Source organism: Pseudonaja textilis, chromosome 4 (genome assembly GCF_049901715.1).
Source record: "Pseudonaja textilis isolate UNSWEBS1 chromosome 4, rPseTex1.2, whole genome shotgun sequence".
NCBI lineage: Eukaryota > Metazoa > Chordata > Lepidosauria > Squamata > Elapidae > Pseudonaja > Pseudonaja textilis.
In genome coordinates, this window is record NC_141993.1 from 14221883 (window position 1) to 14242806 (window position 20924).

The 20924-nt window shown below is 41.6% G+C and overlaps 1 protein-coding gene across 2 annotated transcripts in view; it reads left to right on the top strand.

Annotated features, from left to right (window-relative positions):
* The window catches only part of USP54 (ubiquitin specific peptidase 54), a 134369-nt gene that overhangs the window by 110658 nt on the left and 2787 nt on the right, over window positions 1-20924 (top strand). For both annotated transcript variants that reach the window (XM_087933855.1, XM_087933856.1), the window contains exons 17-22: window positions 2437-2556; window positions 4952-5138; window positions 9707-10908; window positions 12358-12458; window positions 15647-15775; window positions 18210-18399. In XM_087933855.1, the coding sequence (XP_087789981.1) occupies window positions 2437-2556; window positions 4952-5138; window positions 9707-10908; window positions 12358-12458; window positions 15647-15775; window positions 18210-18399 (1929 nt within the window). The remainder of the gene's footprint in view (window positions 1-2436; window positions 2557-4951; window positions 5139-9706; window positions 10909-12357; window positions 12459-15646; window positions 15776-18209; window positions 18400-20924) is intronic.

Sequence of the window (20924 nt, forward strand, 5' to 3'; positions counted from 1 at the left end):
TCTTGCTTGTGCAGGGGACTGGACTAGAAGACCTCCAAGGTCCCTTCCAGCTCTGTTCTATTCTATATTTAATGTACTTCTGTAAGCATTGTATTTATATATCACAGGTTTTCAATCTACTGATTAATTGGGACCATAAATTTATTTGTTCAATATTGAAGTAAACATTGGAGAAACTTTCTTAACAATAAGAATGCAAAGGATAATCCTTTGCCTAGCCTTCAATTTCAATGGCTCTCAAAAGAATACCATAGGACATTACAAAGAAGTTAAAATTAAAAAAAAACATTCATTCATTCATTCTCCAATTGCCTAATGATTTACTCAGTACAAATTTATTGGGAAACACTGAACTTTCAGAAGAATAAATAATATCATCAAGAGTCAGCATAATTTAAAGCAAGAGCATACCACCAAGAAAAAAATACATTTCTAATTTAGATTTAAATTTAAAAATTTGTAAAAATCTTAATAACATATTCAAACCTTATCTAATATAGATGCCGCTCAGAAATCATGGGATTGAAAGAGACCTTAGAAGTCTTATAGTTCAACCCCTTGTATAAGGCAGTAATAATTAGACTATTACAGCAAAGGCTTATCCAGTCTTTATTTGAAGCCTTCAGTGATGAGCAATCGCAACTTCAGGAAACAAGCTGTTCCACTACTTAATACGCAGCTGTAACAGTCAAGAAATTCCTTCTTATTTCAGGTTTCAATTTCTCTCTACAAAGCTTCCATTCACTGGTTCTTATCCTAGTCTCTGTACCAATGAAGAATAAATCCATACCCTCTTGCTTGTGATGGTCTTCAAATATTGAAAGGCTGCTCTCATGACTCTTTTTAAGTCCTCTCTGGCCCTTTTCTTTCAATCATTTTTCATAGGATTTAATTTCCAATACTCTGTGTGTACTGCAGCTCATTATTAAGTTGATTTGTAAAACTGGGTTTCATTAGCAGGTTAATAAGACCCAGTTCCAACCCTCTGTGCTGTGTAACTTCCCTTGTTATTGTGGAAAGAATTTTATTTTAATAATCAATAGTAATCATAGGATATTTTTTATTCCAAATTAACTATTTCTCTCGCTGTCTCACCTATCCCTTAACCATTAACACAAATCCATGATCCACTGAAATTGGAAATTCTGGGAGGTACATTGTAACAACAGATTGCTACATTGCATCTCTGCTAAGCTATCAACTGACAATAGCAGAATAGGGCAAGCTATCAGGAAATCGACTGAGTCGTGCACTAGAAGCAGCACATACACCATACACCTCAAGCCCATACCAAGGACCAGTCCCCCTTATAAAACAAGTCTCTGTACCCAGGAGAAGGATTACAAGTTTGTAACAACCGGTTCTGTGAGCATGGAAAGGTGGGCGTGGCCATGTGACTGGGTGGGTGTGGCTTTTGGGGGGACAGTAACCTCCCCCCATTTTGGGGCCTTCTGGGCCTCAGGGAAGCCTCCTGGAGGGCACTTTTCCTCCCAGAAGACTTCCCTGGGGCTCAGGAAGGAAAAAAAGCAGAGCATGGGGGGGCATGCAGCACTCTCTTTTGGGGCCTTCTCGGCCTCAGGGAAGCCCCGGGGGGGGTTGCTCCCAGACGGCTTCCTTGGGGCTTAGGAAGGAAAAAAATGGAGCCTGGGTGGGATGCGCAGCACCCACCCCGCTCCATTTTGGGGCCTCCTGGGCCTCAGGTAAGCCTCCTGGGAGGGACGTTTTTGCTCCCAGGAAGCTTCCCTGGGGCCCAGGAAGGTTCCTGGGCAAAGCAGTAAGTAAGCGAGGGGAATCCTGGAACAGCTGATCATAGGTACAGCTGATCGTTGGGAGGGAAAGAAAAAGAACTACCTTAAGGAGTGACAGGCCTGGGAAGAATGCAGTCAGAGATGTCGGGCATGCACACAATGTTGAAGAATGCAGTCAGCGATGTCGGGCATGCACACAATGTTGCGCATGCGTGATAAGGACTGACTGGGAGGGGGGGGGGCGGACGGAGAGGGAGGGAGCTAGCCAGGGGTACCATTTGCTGGTTCTCCAAACTGCGCAGAATCATAGCAACTTAGTTCTATAGAACCAGTCTGAACCGGTTTTAATCCAACCCCTGTCTGTACCCGATTTTCTCTGTAGCTGCTCCACGAGTGTGCCTCTCTTTGGTGTACGTCTCAGTAAATAAATTGCTGCTGGTGCTTGCAATATCCCAGCTTAGAAAAGAGACCTAGAACATTATTTTAACATTATACATGCCTTTGCTTCTGATACATATTTCTAGCATTGGTTCCAGAGGTTTCAAAGAACTAAAGTTCAGGATATGTGATCTGCAATATGAATATTAGAAAAAAGTCTGGTCATCCAAAAGGGTGGGTATGGGAGGTGGCTGTTTAGATGAAGAGGGAAAGAAGTCTGGAATGGAAACCAAGAATGCTGCCCTTGCAGGGAGGACTGGTGGCTTTGAGAGGCCTATACAAGAGGCAGATTCAGTCTTCCAAGAGTCACTGCATCAAGAGCAGAAGGGAGATTGTGCGGCAGCTTTGGCTCTCTGCAATGAAGCTATATGTAAGTATTTATTAATTGCTTCAGCTTACTCTATTTTGTACAGTTTACTAATATCTACCGTGTCTCTTCAACAATACGGTCTCTCCCAATAAGAAGTCCCAGCATGTTTTATAGGCATAAAATCAAGTTAAGCCCCTCCCCCAAAATTAAGGCCTATATTAAACATGCGAAATGGGGGTGAATGGCGGGGGGACTTTCTGTTAGGAACTACTTTTGTTGCATACCCGGATATGGTGCTGCCTGCGTTGACTTCGCTGTTGGTGGGGCACTTCATATCGGGAGACCTTCCGCCACCATTGCTTTCCCTTCTCCCTGTGCTGCTGCGGCATTTAAAGCAACGCCTCAGCGTTTGACGCAGCCACACGCGGCCAGCCAGGGCTCCTCCCTGCAACCGGAGCCCAGCGGAGACACTCGGCTTTAGGCGTTCCTGTCGCCACCTTCCCTTTGCCTTTGAAGGCAAACCCAATTCTTTTAAAAACGACACCCTACTACCGGTACGACAAAGCCTCCCCTGCCCGAGAGGGCAGCCCAACACCACGTGGGGAGGCAAATCTCCTGGGGCCGCAGCGCAGGATCGGCCCACTCCGGGAGAAGTGCCCGGCCGCCATCCCTGCCTGACGCCGGGCAGAGCCTGAAGAGCTTCACACGGGGCTCCCAGCACAGCTGACAGGTGGGCCCTCCTGCCCGGCGGCGGAGCTCTTGCCAAGTCAGCGAGTGCCTCCCCGCCGGGCCCTCCGCTCATCCCGCCAGGGCCGCGCCAGAGCCATGCGGGCTGGGCAGAGCCGAGAAAGCGAGCCGCGGGTGCGCACTCACCTGCCAAGCGAAAGAGCCGGGCCGACCCGAGCTTGGCTTCCTTCCCAAGTCCCTCCAGGCTGAACCCGAAGGGGCCACCAGGAGAGGCCACCCGAGGCAGTGATAGTGCCCAACTATCCATGGACAGGGAGGCAAGGCAACGGCCTGTGCCGCGGCCTCCTCCAAGCTGAGCCCTGCTGAGTGAGCGCCTCTGCCCAATGCGCATGCCGCTGCAGAGTTTGGAGCTGCCGGTGCATTTGGAGATGCGTGGGGACAAGGACGGGCTGGGTGAGGGGTGGAAAGGACGGGCAGCTTTGGGCTCTCTCCACGGGTCCAGCGCTGCCGTCACTTTGCCTCCCTGTCCACGGACAGGTGGGCGCTATCACTGCCCCGGGCAGCCTCTCCTGGTTGCTCTAAACACCGCGGCAGCACGGGAAGAAGGGAAAGCAATGGTGGCAGAAGGTCTCCCGATACAAAGTGCCCCACCAACGCCAGGGTCAACATCGAAGCCGTCGCCGCTCTCCTGCCCGAGGAGGTAAGGGGTGGAATTCAGTCACCCCCGAAAAGACGGCCTAGCCGTTTTTTCGGGGCTCCAAAAAAAATAAGGCCCAACCTTATTTTGTGAGAAACACAGTATTAACATAACCCAAGTTAACAGAATTAACGGTTTAATGCAAACTAACATTCAGAAAGGGAGCGATGTAAAAGATGTCTTTTTCTGATTTTTTTGTTATTTCTTCCTTGTAATATCAGAATATGCTATTCTTTTTTTATTACTGGGGTTCCTTCTGTTGAAAGGTGAGCAAGGCAGATGAATTCTCGATGCTACCTATTCTGCTAATTATGCTTTCCTGCATTTTCTCCTGCACATAATTTTCTTAGTTCAGAAACTAGTTTATCAAAAAGTTTTAATAAAGCATGAAGTTGCTCAAACATACAAAAATAAAAACGTATACAGTCGTTGAAATATCAAGAAGATGAGGAAAAGGAGGGGTCATTGTTTAAATATGTGCTGTAACTTTTGGGAATTTGTGCTGCTGCATTTTTTTTATTTTCATATCTCATATTTTTGATTGGCTAATTCTCCTTCCCATCTTCCATTCTCTTCTTGCTGGTTAGCAAGGTTGCAGACAAACTGGCTTTGGATGATTAACAGCATTTGTTTCTAGTAATCTTCTATAATGGATTGACAAAACAAGAAATCAAAAGCAGACTTCATGAAAGCTTGCCAGCAAATGTCTCACCTGGCTGCCTATTATTGGGTTTCAGCTAACTGGGACTAGAGACAAGTATTTGGATTTAAAGGGTTAGTTACATGAGGGTTACAGTGACTTAAGTCACCAAGGGCATTTCATTAAAAAAAAAAAACCCATTCAAAATCTTTTTTACTATTCAAAATCTAATTTTACTATTTTATTTGTCATTAACTTGTTTGGACATGTAGCTAATATGAATGTGCCTCATTGGGAAGAAATGCATCCTTGTGAACTTTTTCATGGCAGTATTTGCATGTTCCTTTTTATTTTTTTGTTGCATCATTACTTTTTGCTCTCCTTCCCCGAGTTTTGCTTTTGTTTCTGCTATGTTTTCTTTTGCTTTTTAGCTAAACTAAGACTTGCCATGCATGATGTCAGCTCTAGCACTCAGAGCAGAGCTCTAATCGATAAGAAGCTGCAAATCTATGTCCGAAAAGAGCGGAGCCTTCAGGATCGCATGCAGCAACAGCAACCTGTACAACCGCCACCCACCTGCCACCCACCATCGGGCGGCAACATGACCCAAACTACAAGGTAGACCAAAAAAATCTGCCATTCTCCAGATCTGAATTGGGCCTGATCTGGAAAGAAGCATTGAACAATAAGTTTCCCCTGTTATTATTTTACTCAGATCTTTTTACACTTTGATGCAGGGTTAGTATCTACAGTATGGATCCAGCTGGGAAGTGACAATATAATTGGGAAACTGTGAACCACATAAATTCAAAAATAAGAGGGCATGCATATTACTGCACAGAAATTATGTGTGCCAAAGTTTTCTGTGAAATCTTTAATCAATAGCTACTCCTTCAGTTCTTTCGGTTGTTTGTTTCTATGGCTTAAAGTGGGCATTAGTTCGGGATAAGTATCTGTATCTGTGTCATTAGCAGCTTTCCTGAACTATTTAGAATTTTAGAAATGTCTGTAAATTTATTAAAAAGAAAAAAACCCGGAAATATCACATTGGCATAAGTATTCAGATCCTTCATTCGATACTTTCTTTATTGAAGCACTCTTGGCAGCAGTTACAGCCTCAAGTCTTTTGGGATATGGCACAAGCTTTGCACATCTGGACTGGGGGATTTTCTGCCATTCTTTCTTGCAAATCCGCTCAAGCTCAGTCAGGTTGGATGGCAACCATCAACGGACAGTCATTTTCAGGTCCCTCCTGAAGATGTTCAATAGAGTTTACGTTAGGGTTCTGGCTGGGGCACTCTAGGACATTCACAGAGTTGTCCCTAAGTTACTCCTGTGTTATTTTGGCTGTGTGCTTAGGATTGTCGTCATGTTAGAAAGTGATCCTGAGCACTGTGCAAAAGGTTTTCATTGAGGCTGTATTTTGCTCCATTCAGCTTTCCTTCAACCCTGACCAATCTCCCAGTCCCCCGCTGCTGAAAAACACCCCCATAACATGATGCTTCCACCACCATGCTTCACAGTTGGGCATATTGGACAGGTGATGAGCAGTGCCTGGTTTCCTCCAGACATAAAGTTTAGAATTGAGGCCAAACAGTTCAATCTTAGTTTCATCGGACCAGAGAATCTTGTTCCTAACAGTCCGAGAGTCCTTCAAGTGCTTTTTTGCAAACTCCAAGCAGGCTTTCTTGTATTTTGCACTGAGGACAGGCTTCTGTCTGGTCACTCTGTCATAAGCCCAGATTGCTGGAGGGCTGCAGTGATGATTATCCTTCTGGAACTCTCTCCCATCTCTACACTTCTCAGAGTGGCCTTTGGGTTCTTGGTCACCTCTCTTGTTAAGGCCCTTCTCCCCCAAGTGCTCAGTTTGACCCTGTGACCAGCTCTTGGAGGAGTTCTAGTCCCAAACTTCTTCCATTTGAGAATTATGGAGGCCACTGTGCTCTTAGGGACCTTCAGTGCAGCAGAAATTTTACTGTAGCTTCGCCCAGATCAGCCTTGCGATAATCCTGTCTCTGAACTCTGCAGGCAGTTCCTTTGACCTCATGGCTTTTGATCTGCTACAGTATGCATTGTGAGGCCTTCTATAGAGAGATGTGTGCCTTCCAAACCATGTCAATCAATTTAATTTACCGCAGGTGGATTCCAATCAAGATGTAAAAACATGCCAGCAGTGATCAAGAGACACAGGAGGCCCCTCAGCTAAATTTCAAGTGTTATTGCAAAGGGTCTGAATACTTATGCCAATGTGACATTTCAGTTTTCTTTTTAATAAATTTACAGATATTTCTAAGCTTCTGTTTTCACTTTGTCATTGTGAGGTACTAAGTGTAGATTAATGAGAAAGAAATGAATTTCAACAAGTGTAGAATCAGACATAACAAAATTGACAGATGTGATAGGGGTCTAAATACTTTCCGAATGCATTGCAAGTTAAATCCACCCCTCTTTCACACACAAAATCACACATACACACAGAGAACAAAGAAAGATTTGTATATACACATATATAAAGAGAAAAAATGCTTCTTTTGATCTTGACACTACCGTATAATTGTATGTTCTTCTTAGCAGCTTAGCAGCATCACACTATTGATTCATATTTAGCTTGTAGTCCAGGTCATTTTCAAGTGTATCAAAGCCCATATTCTGCAGGCATACTTGGTTTAAAAAAAAAAACTATTCCAGTGTTGAACTTTATCCCTGGCAAAATTAATTTTGTTGATCGTTGTTGATTGTTCCAGCTTGTCAATATCCTCCTGAATCTTTATAATTTCAAAGGTCCTCTCTATGTTTGTGTAGTCTGCAAATTTGATATTTTCTAACCACTCATTCAAGTTATATGTTCAAGAGTGGAAGTATAAGAATGGAAATCCATAAACCAATTGACACTTCTCTCAATTTTGACCCAGGGCCATTTGAATTAATTGGTGGAGGGGCATTCAGTCAGCCACTTTTGTACCCATATAATGGTAGCACAATCTAGCCCATTCTTATCATCTTCTCTACAAGAACTTTATGAGAGCCTTTGCCTTACTTTGAGACCCTTACATTGTTGAAGTCTACCACATTCTTATTGCCAACTAAGCTGGTCACACTATCAAATCAGATTCATTTGACGTGATTTATTCTTGATAAACCCATGTTGGTTTCTAATAAACAATGCTGGTTTATAAAATTCTCACCTTCTTAATAATCTATGCTACTTGAGGTCCTGCAGTAGGTACAGATATAGAAGATTCTATATCCTAAACTAACCAGGTATTTTTTTTAGTTTTAATAAATATTGGAATATTATTCTAAATAATCCTTTCTGTTTGTTGGGTATAGTTGTTAGTTTTTAATTCTTTTTTTATCTTAAAATTACCATGTTTTGGCAGTGCAATCAGGGTTTTCTGAATGACTGTAAATAATTGTTTGGGAAGTATATGTGGGAGTTTCCTGTACTTCCAAAATTACTTTTTGTTATTTGAACTTGAAAGATTTTAGAACAAGCAATATTTTTTTCATAAGCAAAAGAGCTAGAATTTTTCCCTACCCCTTATGATTTCTCTGAAAGAGACCTGGATATTTTTATACCAAATTGTTTATTGTGATATCTTCGATTATGTATCATAATAGTAACATGATAGCCAATAACAAGAATATGACCTTAAGCAGAAATTATAGCAAACTATAAATCAGGATCAGATATACATTATAAGCATCTCATTAGGATCTTTATCTGTTTACAATAATGTAAACAACCAAGTCACAGCTGTCAACTCTTTAGAATTGAATTCTTCCCAAGAACCTAGTCTGTTGTAATGTATTGGCATGGTATATGTGGAATCCTTGTGGCCTTTTGCAGTTGACAAGATTTTCTCAGTAGCAGCCAGTAATGATTTAGGCTAGATTTGGCATTTTTATTCACTTATCAAGTCCTTCCCAAGGACCTGGGATAGGCAGACGTTGTTTGTTAAAGTTGTTGTTATAATATAGGAAAATGACTAGTTTAAGGATCTTTTCATGTAGTTTCCAGCCTTCTCTTTCCTTTTTGCAAAACTACATATTTATGGTCAGGGACTGCATGTATCATTCAGAGGGCAATGAAGTAAAATGTTTGGGCCATCTTTTCAAAATAATGTTAAACTAATTTTCATTTACTTTGAACCAGTTTGTTTATAGTGGTTAAGACACAAGGTGTAGTCGTATTTGGGCATCAAATGTCCTTGGGTCATTCACTCTCTCTCAGCCCCAGATAGGGGGCAACAGAAACCACTTCTGAAGTCTTACTGAGAAAACTGAAGCTGCTGTCAGGAATCAACACTGACTGGAAAGGTGCGAGCAAAAAAAAAAAAAAAAGCTCGATTAATATTGCCTCAGTTTTCATAATTGTCCTTGTGGTTTCTGGTCATGGGAAAATAACTCACCCAGCATACATTTATTATTACAATCCCTTGTTTTTACTGTCAAAGAGTTGTGATATTTATAATAAGTGGAACTCATATTAAAGAGTTTTTCAGAGTTTGTTCACAGCAGTGCAGGTTGTTAGCCTAATTTAAACGTACTTAGTTGTAATACAATTATGCATAAAAATAAATAAATAAACTGATTTCCCCATACTATTTTATGCATAATTTTATAATATTCATTTAAAAATAAACATGTTATCTAATTAACATTAGTGTACACTATTTCTATATATGTAGTCACTATTTCTCAGTAGATGTTGATTGCATCATATTGTAAATGGTTGACATTTTTTGAACATTTACAGATGGGGAAAAGAGGAAAAAGAAGAATTCTACTATAATGTGATATGTGATTGTAATTCTGGTACAGTAAAGAATTACATGTTCTTAGTCCACGATGAGGATATTTTCCATTTGACTCATCTTCAAAACTTCAAGAATATATACATACATTCCTGAGGTTGAAATTGTTGATCATATTTTTCAATAAAAAAATATTTTTACCAAAATAGGTAATTGTTCTTGGTGCCATTCTGATACCAGAAAAATTTCTTATCAGGTTAGCAATTCTGTATGCAATCATGCAACAATTTTACACTCACAGATACCTGATACTCTGATAGATTTATGTACCTTTTTAATTAGTACTAATATTATGTACCTTTTTAACTTAGCCTAATATTTCTAATTAGGAATCATCAGTCACTGATGATGATCTTATGTGTGCTTCAGTAAACAGACTATCCCACTCCAAGTACTGCTGAAACAGAAGAGAGGGCTGGAACCTAGCAAAGAAGCGGCACCTGGGCCAAGATCCTACATCCACCCACTTGCTTCCCATCCTGAAAAGAAATCATATTCCAAACCCATATTTCAACCTCTTCTTGAAAACAGGCTGAACTTTCAAGCTGCATCTGTTACTTTCAGTGACCAAGCTACTACTTTTTCTTATAGACAACCTGGTAGTGACCAGTCCATTCAGACTAAGACTGAAATTGATGGTGATGTGAAACTTGCTTCTCCTAGCACTTTAAAAGATTATGAAGATCACAACAGTAATATTAAGGTCAAGAACCTACATAATACAGGATCCCCTCTCACCTCCAACTGCAAAATGAATTTAACTATAACGAACTCTGAATCATTACCTACACTCTTCCCCTCTTCACCACCACTGGAAAGTCCACCTGACAAAAAAGGCCAATCTAGTCAGCTTTTCAGTTCAGGAAGCATTTCAGAATGGCCTAGTGCTGCTCCACCTGGGGACTACCATGGTGCAATACTGCCTTCTCTTCCCCCTCTGCCTCATTATGCTCCAGAAGAATTAAAGATGACTGGGCAACTTGGGGGTTTACATCATCCACAAGAACTTGTCAGTGGGGATTCTTTGAAATCTGAAAGTGTAAGTAGCAAAAGGCCTGTTCTTTCTATTGCGGAACAGTTTCAATGGTTGGAGGGAAATTTCCAAAGGCTAGATACGTATGAGGAAAAAAGGAAGGCAGCTACCTGTCATGATCAAAATACTCCGAAGTTACAGCAGGAATCCTACAGTAGTCATTTTTACCTCAAGCTGTCAGATGTTGGAAGACAGGAGAATGGAATTGCACCTGCTGAAACGTTGGACACAAGTCCAAAAACAAAATATACCAATTACAGAAATCCTGCTGGCTCGATTTCATCTGTGGCTATAGAGAGCTGCACAGATCATGTTAACAATTTTAGCACAGCAGTAACTCAGCATAAGAATGCCAGTTGTCTTTTAATACCTGGAAACAAATCACCTGTGATCGGTCAAAGAGCTTTTGAGGACTACCCAGTGCAGAATCAGGAAACAGTACAGGAGGTTTCTGAGCTGGAGTCTCTGTACCAGGCCAGCATGCAAGTTCCTCTGTTGAGAAATCTGGACAATTCCAAGCTGGCACTGAACAAAACAGGTAAAATTATGTTATAATTTTATGTATAGTATTTTCTTAGGGTTAGGTTTAGTTTGCATTAGGCTGACTGATACATTAGGAGAAATGTACTGCATTTCCTAAATATAAAGTATTTGAGCACAAACATTTTTGAAACAAGGTTTGTTAAAAATATGTGCCAGCATTTTTATGTTATATTTAACAGAACTGTTTTGATGCTCAACTGTGTTATTCTTTATTTACTGCACAACATTTCTTATGAAAAGGACATTGATTAAAACTCTCAAAAACTGACACCTCTCTTGGAAACAAAGTTTTTTGGGGGGCAAGAGTATGTTGTTCTTTGTGATATCTGATCCTCAGGGGATTGCCTTGCAGCAATTCTCTCCTCTGATCTCTGTGAAATAAAGTATATCTTCTTACTTTTCTATGTGGAATTTCATTTTATGTGATTTAATCAATTTCCCTGAGATGAAAATAGGAGAAGCTTACAATAATAAACAGAAAAACTGACTTTAATTATGGTGAATATTTAGATGAATGATTTAGATCAGCAGTCGCCAACTGGTAGACTGCGGCCCACTGATGGTCTGCGAGAAAATTTTGGTGGTCCGCAGAGAAATGTCACCCCCAGAGTACCTCCCCATCCAGGCGGGGCAGGAACATAAGTCTATGCCACCCACATGGTCCACCCTCCCCGCCCACTCACTCCTTACCTGGCAAACTTGCCTGCTAATTTGCTATTTTTCCTTTTTCCGACCATCAGCTGTTCTGCTGTGCTGGGAGATTTAGATTAGCTAGAGAGCAGGAAATTGTTGGATTTCTTGCTTTCTAGCTAATCTTTAGATCTTCGACTCTGCTTTCAAGCAGAACCAAACCTTCCTTAGGACTGAAGCAGTGCAGACTCAGCTAGCAGATGGCAGAAACACAGATCTCTAAGTGAATCTGTGATTCTGTGAGCAACTCAATCTGCCTGCCTGCTTTGCCTGTTTTTGGGTAAAAGTTGCTCTCTTTTATAAAAAATTCAACATTTTATATATTTATTTATATAATATTTATATAAATAAATATTTATTATATTTATTACATACAAGCCATGCCCAGCCAGTCATATGACCACCAAGCCACACCCACAAATTAGGCCATGCCCACAGAACCAGTTGTCAAGCAATTTGAATCCCACCCCTGCCTCTGTGTGTTTGTGTGTGTGTGAGAGAGAGGGAGGGAGGGAGAAAGGTTAGATCAGATCTCTCTCTCTCTCTCTCTCTCTGTCATAAACTGACATCTATTTCCTGTCAGTTATTACACTTCCTCAATTTTCATTTTAGGGAAATTAATTAAACCATATAAAATGGAATTCCACATAGAACATTAAGAGGATATATTTTATTTCATGACCTAAAAGATCATGCAGGCAGAACTTCAGTTTAATCTTCTTTATTTTTTCCTTCCTCTTCTCCCCTGTATTAGCAAACTTGCCTACAAAAAAGATGTATAGGGGTCTGTCAAGAACAGCAGAACCTGAAAACAACATCTGTGGAAATATGAGTTCTCCAGATCCTAAGATACATGTAAGGATATGCTAGAATGGGAACTGGGTTATGGGAATGCTACTTGTACAGATGGAACAAATGTAAGGTAATAAAGTAGAAATATTTTTTAAAAATGTTAACATTAAACATAATGTTTAGATAATAAACATTTCAGATAGAGTGTTTACAGTTTACAGTTAATGTAAGAGATTATTACTAGTAAGATCTTAGATACAGTAGCAGAATGTGTAATCCTGTCGTGTTTTTATTTTAAGTTTATGATAGATTGCTATAGCTTACTATTGCAACTGATTACAACATAAAATGCATTTTTCTACCTTGAGATATTTATCAGAATCCATTATAACAGTGAATTATTTAGATAGGGCCACTTCTTGTAACAGTCCTGGGGGTTTTCCAGGTCTTTTTATCATCGTTGCACATATCACACCGCTTTTCACATAGCTTTCAATGTCCTTTTTCATTGCTGGTCACCAAAATTGGCTTTGCACCAGATGCCGCAAATCCAGAGTGGCTGACTTGCTTGGAATCATGATTTCTTTGCAGAACTTGGACTCGGAGGGGTCCAAGTTTTGGACCTTTTGATGCCAATCCGTATTGAGAGATTAAGAGTTGTTGGTTGCAGGAATCAGAGGTTGGTTTGCAGCTTGGCTCTGAGCTTTTGAGTTAGCTCTTCCCCTGGCTTGCTCAATCTCCTCCAAGTTTGTTGCCTCGTAGTGACTTATGCTGCCTTCTGGGTGATGGGAATGGTGGCATTGACTTCACACTTACTCTTGTACTGGGGCATTTGGGACAAGGCAACCCGCTAGGAAGTTTTTCCCTCCTGGGAGGTATTTCAGTGTGAAGTTGAATCAGTTAAAATACTGCGCTCATTGGACTTGTTTGGGAGACAGCTTCCATGGGGTCCTAAGGGCCTCCAGATTTTTATGATCAGTCCATTATATCAAACAGCACTTGGCTCCCTTTTAGGAAGTGCCGCCAGGTTAATAGTGCCCAATGGACTGCAGAAGCCTCTTTCTGCCCACCTTCGTTCAGTGTCGGTGAGTTTTCTAGAAGTGTAGGCACATGGTTGGAGGTTCCCCTCCTTGTTTTTCTGGAGGAAGACTGCCCTTCTGGCTACATTGCTGTCATCTGCCTGAACCTTCTTGGGGATTGGGTGCTTTAGGACCAGTTCCTCTGCGAAGGAAACTCTGTTTGAGTTTCTGAAATGCTCCCTTGACGGTCCACTCTAGCTGGGTACACTTTTATATGGAATCTCCCTTTTTTAAAAACTATCATCTCTTACTCACATTAAAGCCTTAATTTTTCGCTTCTTAGCTTGTCTTCCATATTCCTCTTTTAGATTTTCGTCTTTATCTACTTGATCCTTCCTCTTAAACATTTCTTCCCTCTCTATTACGTTCCATTGACTCGTTATCTACTCTCACCCCTATCTTTCTCTGCAAAAATTCTCTGTGCAATTCCAATTCCTGTTTAACTTCCCTTATAAGTACCCTTCCCTTGATTTACAGCAAGGGTCTTTAAACTTGGCAACTTTAAGACTTGTGGACTTCAACTCCCAGAATTCCTGCGTTAACATGCCTGGAGGAGGAAATCTGGGAGTTGAAGTCCACAAGTCTTAAAGTTGTCAAGTTTGAAGAGCCCTGCTTTACAGCAATCATTATCATTTTTATTTCTTTTTTGTCTCCAATTGCTCTTTCAGGTGGCTCCTCTTCTCCGTCCTCTCCAGGACCTGTCTTGTGCCTCAATTTCCAGCTCTGCGTCCATGCTTTGTATTTTATTCAAAATGTCCTCATATCTTATCAAAGTATCTTTTATTTCCTGGATTTCCAACACTATTTCGTTGCAAATTCCACTCATTTTTGTTTTTGTTTGTTTTATTTCATTCTGGCCAATTGTCCAACCATCCTTTATCTAAACCAAATCCACTTTTCAAACTAAAAATCCAATATCCAATGTCCAGGAATTTTTATCTCCCAAAATTAATCAATCAATCTCTTCATTTAAATGGTCCAAGGTTGAAATCTTCACAAATCCCTCTATTATTCAAGTCTAATATTGTAGTTTTCAGGGGTCTTTTAATAATAAAATTCTCTTATTTCCCACTTTTAGTTCTCCATAAACCAGGTCATTCAAACTTTGGAAATCTGTTGTTTCTTCCTTTGGCACAGGTGGCACTCTTAAATCAATTTCCACTTTGTCTTGCAAAGATTTTGTCTTGCAAAGAATATATCAGACTTCACTGATATATTCCAAATATATCCAAAAATGAATAGTATGTTCATTTTTATATAGATTTCAGCATTTTTAAAAAATGCCTGTCCAAAGTCTGCCCAATCTAAAAATCCACTTTTCTATATTTTTAACAAATTTATTATTTTCTTCCTTTATTTCCTTCCTTCCATTTTTAGAGTTATAGCATTTTGCTCATTACTAATTAGGTTGCTGCCACTTTAAATGTAATTATGAGTTCCAGACACCATCACTAACTCTACTCCTGCACCCTTCTTAAGTTAACTGTTTCCCGCTGTATGGCGGCCAACAGTGTTCCAATATTGGAGAATGCCAAAGAGTGGGGGGGGGGGCAGTCTCTTTTCCAAAACACCTGAAGGCAAGACAAGAAACAATGGATGAAAATTAAGGAGAAATTCAACCTAAAACTAAGGAGAAATTTCTTGACAATGAGACCAATCAACCGGTGGGAAAACTTGCCTTCAGAAATTGTGGTGCTCCATCACTGGAGGCTTTTAAGAAGAGCCTGGATAACCCCTTGTCCGAAATGGTATAGAGCAGGGGGGTCAAACTCGCTGGCCACGGCCATGCCCAGTTTAGCAAAGGGGGAAAAAGTTGTGATATGTCACATAATGTCACCATGTTTGACACCCCTGGTGTAGAATTTCCTGTTCGAGCAAGACCTCTTCCAACTCTGTTATGCTTTCCCTTCAGTTCTTCCTTTCCTTCTGATGAAGAATCCTGTTTAACAAGTTTGATGAATAAAACAACTTTAGCCTAAGAAATAATGGTATTTATTTTTATAATTGTATACCACCATCTCAACAGTTCTACACAGCTCATAACTATCAAAGCAGATTCAACCTGGTAATTAATAAAAACCTGAAATGAACTCAGTCCATGATGGTGTAGGAATACCTGACTCCTGTGATTCTGTACCTTCATTTACCCTGGAGTTCTCTTTCTGAATACAGGTGCCATGTACTGGCCAGGAGCCAGAAGAGGAAACGTACAGTGCAGAGAACTTCCGTCGCATTGCACGCAGTCTCAGTGGGACAGCCATCACAAGCAGAGAAGAGAAACTTGCTTCTTCTCAGAATTTTGTAAGTAAAATGGTTGAAAAGGAAATTATTTGAACGGCTGCATTGTATTGGTTCAGTGTGATTGCTAAAAGTTTTACAGGAAGAATACCTTGTTCTATGTTCATCCTGTAATCTTATCACATTTTATGGAAATACTTTCCTGCTGCTGTACCATTTGCAGGTATGATAATTAAGATTCAAAGGCCCTTTATTTAATTTTACATTTCTAGTGCCAGGATGTTCTAAATCAGGCTTGTCCAACCTGCGGCCCAAGGGCCGCATGCGGCCCAGGTCACCTTGTAATGCGGCCCAGTGCCCACCCCAACCTTTGTGCCAGAGCCAGTGAGGAGGAGGAGGAGGAGAAGCAGGCGCGAGGCAGGGCGAGGCGAGTGCCAGGCCAAGCAGCAACAGAAAAAGCAGGCGCCGTCAGAGCGCCACCTCCTGCTGTTGCCACCACCGCCATCGCCGCTGCTTCTGCCCCCGCCGCTTCTGCCCCCACTGCCACTTCTGCCCCTGCCGTCGCTGCCGCTTCTGCCCCCGCCGTCTCCGCTTCTGCCCCCGCCACCACTGCCCCCGCCGGTGCTTCTGCCCCCGCCGCTGCTGCTGCTGCTTCTGCCTTCCAGTCCTGCCTCATCCAGCCGGGCCATTTGCAGGAGGAGAGGTAGGTGCGAGGCGGGCGAGCTTTCTCCCCCCCCGCAAAATTTGGCCGGAAAATAAACCATGATAAAAAAACCGTGATAAAAAATAAATAATTTTTAATAAATAATTAATAATAAAAACATCTCACTAACTTCATTTCCAAATAAATTTAATATGTTAACTATGTTTTCTATGGTTTTTTTGGATGATCAGGTATTGTTACTGTTATTTTATTTTATGTGCGGCCCAAACCAAATTTTCATCTTCTAATGTGGCCCAGGGAACGTGAAAGGTTGGACACCCCTGTTCTAAATCTAAACCACTGACTTATTTTCTAGTACATTCCCTTTGTGTTTGCTCCTTCTCTTTCTGTGTAATCTCTACATTTTACTAGCACCTGTGGAGAAAACTATTGTTTTTATTACTATTAACTTAGTACTCAGTAAAGTAACATCAGTAAAGGCACCACCAGTTGCTGTGATGTCAGTTCATTTGTTCCTTTTCAATACAAAGGTAATAATAAGGTCCATAAAGTCCAAAATATTGTTTCTTGAAAAAAGCTGTAATTTAATATCTTCACATTTTTCTGCTGCTTCTTTTTTTTCTGAATATTCACTGCTTCTCTCTTCAAATTATGGAATGCTTATTTTTTTACACTCTATAGCCAGCTGATTCTTAAATACACATTACTGAGTTTAGAGTTGAAAAGAAATGGATCAATTTCTAAAGAAACTCCAATGGAAAAAAAATTAGTAATTAGTGATTGACATATCTTCCTAGAAGTTAAAATATGAGCTAGTTGAACCTGAAGAATGGATATTTCTCAGTCTGTACATTACCATTCAGAATCTTTGAGGAATCTGTCTCTCCATTTGTCATAACGCTAAGATGCTACAACCATGAAGAGAAAAATGACCACAACAGAATGGAAATTGAAAACAATGGTATGTTTTCAAAGATGCATGGAGGTGCTTCAAATGTTCTGGTTGGGACTGTTCTGTTCCAGGTATCAAGCAAAATGTGGCTGTTCCAAGCAGGAGTGGTTCAGGGAATAGTTGGAAAAGGCCAGAACTGAGGAGTTTACTAGGCCATGTCAGTCATGAATTGCTAACACTTTAGAGGATAGACTCGAGATTCAGAAGGTCCTTGACAGACTAGAACATTGGGTCCTATTCAACATTGGATCCTATCCGTGGTGGTGGCAGCAACAGCTGAGGAGAGGGAGCAAGGCAGAGTGGAAAAAGAAGACAGTAGAAGATCGAGGAGTGTGGGGAATGGGGACCTTAGGGACGTGCTACAGCAGCTGAGGGAAAGGAGAAAGGAAATGCGCTGGGAAGTTAGCAGCAAATGGCTTGTGGGCATGCTATTCGGCCGTTGGGTAGCAGCAGCAGCAGCACCCAAGAGGAGGGAGAAATAGCAATGGTACTTAGACTAAAGCTCGAAAGTTTGACTTTTGAGGGTTTTGCAGAGTCAGCATATTGTCCTCCTCTCCCCAGAAAAAATTTGTGCCCTCATTTTACCAACCTCGGAAGGATGGAAGGCTGAGTAAACTTTGAGCTGCTCCGAATCAAACTCCTAGAATGAGCAGTGAGTTAGCCCGCAATACTGCATTCTAACCACTGCATCACCCTGGGTGCTGAAACAGTATATGTATTATTTCTGCTACAGTAGAGTCCTGGGGAATGTGATATTGTAAGTGCATTTTTTTCTCATCATATTCTAGTAACTTTTACTGGCCACCTGTTTGCCCTTGTTGATCCCAATTTTGTTATTTATTTATTTATTTGTTTACTTCTCTTTTTCCTTGTTTTAAAAGGAAGCGTCCAGTGAGAGGAACCTATCAGTAGAAGCCAGGTCCTATTCTTCCAGCACTACTTCTCTTTCCTTCCCTCCCAATTTGCCTCCTGTGCTCCCCTTCTACCCTCAACTCTCTTCACCTGAGCTGCAGCACTTCTCCCATGATGCTCCAGTGATTAGTATGGTAGGCAAGATGCAAAGACAATCAGGTAAATGACTGGGCTTTTAAAAAAATCTATTTCTAACCATTTTTTAGAAATACTAAAAGAGAAAAAATATGAATATAGAAATTGGTAAGTAGAGGTGGTATTCAGCAGGTTCTGACCAGTTCTGGAGAACTTGTAGTTTTGAGTAGTTTGGACAATCGGTAAATACCACCTCTAATTGGCCCCGCCCCCATCTCTTCTCTGCCTCCCATTGAGTCCCAGCTGATTGGCTGGGTCATCTTTCGTTGCCCTGCCCAGGAGAACAGAGCTGGAAAGCAGGTTAGGGGGGTGGGGAGGGAATAAGATTTTGCAGTATCTTTGCCCACCAAGCCACGCCATGCCACACCCCAGCCACGCCCGCAGAACCAGTAGTAAAAAATTTTGAATCCCACTACTGGTAAGTAGATAAAGAATTAATAACTAGAGAGATCCTGGAAAACAATAATCAAGTAGTACATTTGTGAGTACTATAAATGAACAAGTCAATTACTAGAAGTGAGCATGGGTTTGTTTGATCATGACAGACAAACCTTATTGGCTTCTGCAATACAGTAACTAAATTACTGTATTGGTCAGGGAAATGCTGTATACTTTACTTGGACTTCTGTAAGGGATTTGACAAAGTAGACCACAAACTCCTTGGTAGGATAAAACAGTGTGGGATAGACAGCACCAAGACCAGATAGATTTGTAACTGGGCTGACCAATCACACTCAGCATCAATGGAACTTGAGATAGTGTTCCAATACAGAATTGGTATCTTCACACACTCACCCCATTCGTTTGGAGATGGTGATAGCTTTGGCACAAAATCCTGACTGGAGACCCCTTAAATGGGGGGATCCCTATGCTACAATGCACAGAATTGTTATATGCAAAAGGCAAAAGGTCAGCCCAATTGTCCTAATGGTAGCACCTGAGGTACTGTTCCAGGATTGGGTTAGTTCTCTCACACACACTGTTAGTTAGATGGGAGGAGCTTAAGCCCTGGGCAGTTCCAACAGTTTCAAAAATTCCTGCCAAAACTGATGTAAATTGCACGCCTCTTTCTGAAATAATGTGCTCAGGTGCACCATGCAACCTATACACACGTTGTACGAAAAGTTTAGCTAACATCTTTGCGGAGGAGATCTTAGAACAGGGTACAAAGTGCACCTGTTTTAAAAAAAGATCAGACCAAATAACAGCGTTCCCTCTACTTTCAGGCAGTTCCACAATAAAGTCCATAAATATTTCTTTCCAGGGTCCCTGGGCCTGGCTACAGTCTGTAAAAGCCCTGTGGGCTTCCCCAGTGGTCTCTTTGCCGCTGCACAACTTGGACAGCTGGCCACATAGCTTTCAATGTCTTTCTTCAAAGATGGCCACCAAAACTGTCTCTTAACCAAGTGCAAGGGAAGGCGGGGTGTGTGTGTCCAGCAGTGGAACAGACCACCTGCTTCAGACTCATTCTTGGCGGCAAAGGCTTTTTGCAAAGATGGCAAAAGGCTTCAGTGTTTCAGATCTTCCCTCCATTTGCAAAGCCTTTTGCTGCAGATCTCTTCCAGGCCTCCATTTGCAGAGAACAGAGGCCTAAAGTACAGTGAAATCACGAGAGATCAGTAGCATGAGATCTCGTGCTACTGATCCCATGTGATCTTGTGGTACTTTAGGTCTCCATTCTCTACGTACTCAACAAAGGCTTGAAGTGCCAAAACTAGCCAAGAAAGTGAAGGCTCTCTAGTGAAGGCCATGGGCCAAGTGCCATGCGGGAAGGAGGGCGAATGTTGCAGAGCCTCCATGGTCATTCATAAGGACGAACAGCTGCTCTGGTGCTGCAACATTCGTAGTTTCGGGACTTGTTTGTAAACACTAGAGGGTGCTTCTTGTGTAACTTTGAATGTCCACTATGGGAATGCTCATAACCCAGGGATTATCTGTACAGGTTATTATCACAATTGAGACCAGAATTTTTATTGCTAAGCAGGGTCGTTGACCCCAATTTGCCATGATTAAGTCAATCACTGCCACTGTTAAGTGAATCCAGTTTCCCCCATTGACTTTGCTAGTCAAAAGCTGGCTGGAAAGGTCGCAAGTGGCAACTATACATGTCAATTGCCAAGCACCCAAATTTTGATCACATGACCAGGGGATGCTGTAACAGTTATGAGTGCAACCACCAGTAAGTCACTTTTTTTAATGCTGTTATAATTTTGAGCAGTCATTAACCAAATGATAGTTCATTTAATGGGAGGGCCTGTACACAAAAAGGCAGGTTTCCTTCAAATACTCCTACTCCAGGCTTGCTTTTTATGGGAAATCTGCAAGCAGTACGTCAGGGGTACGTCAGGAGTAAAGGCAAATGTCACAGTGGGGCTGCAAGGAGGGAGACAACAGAGGCAATGACAGGGGGAGGGGTCAAAATGGAAAGCCTCTGCTCACTTGTACACACGTGTGTGCACGCACACATGCACGCCCATGCAGGGGAGTCTCTTATCTCTCCCTTTGACATTGGTGAGGAAAAGAATAGGAGAGATAAGAGAAGCTGGGAT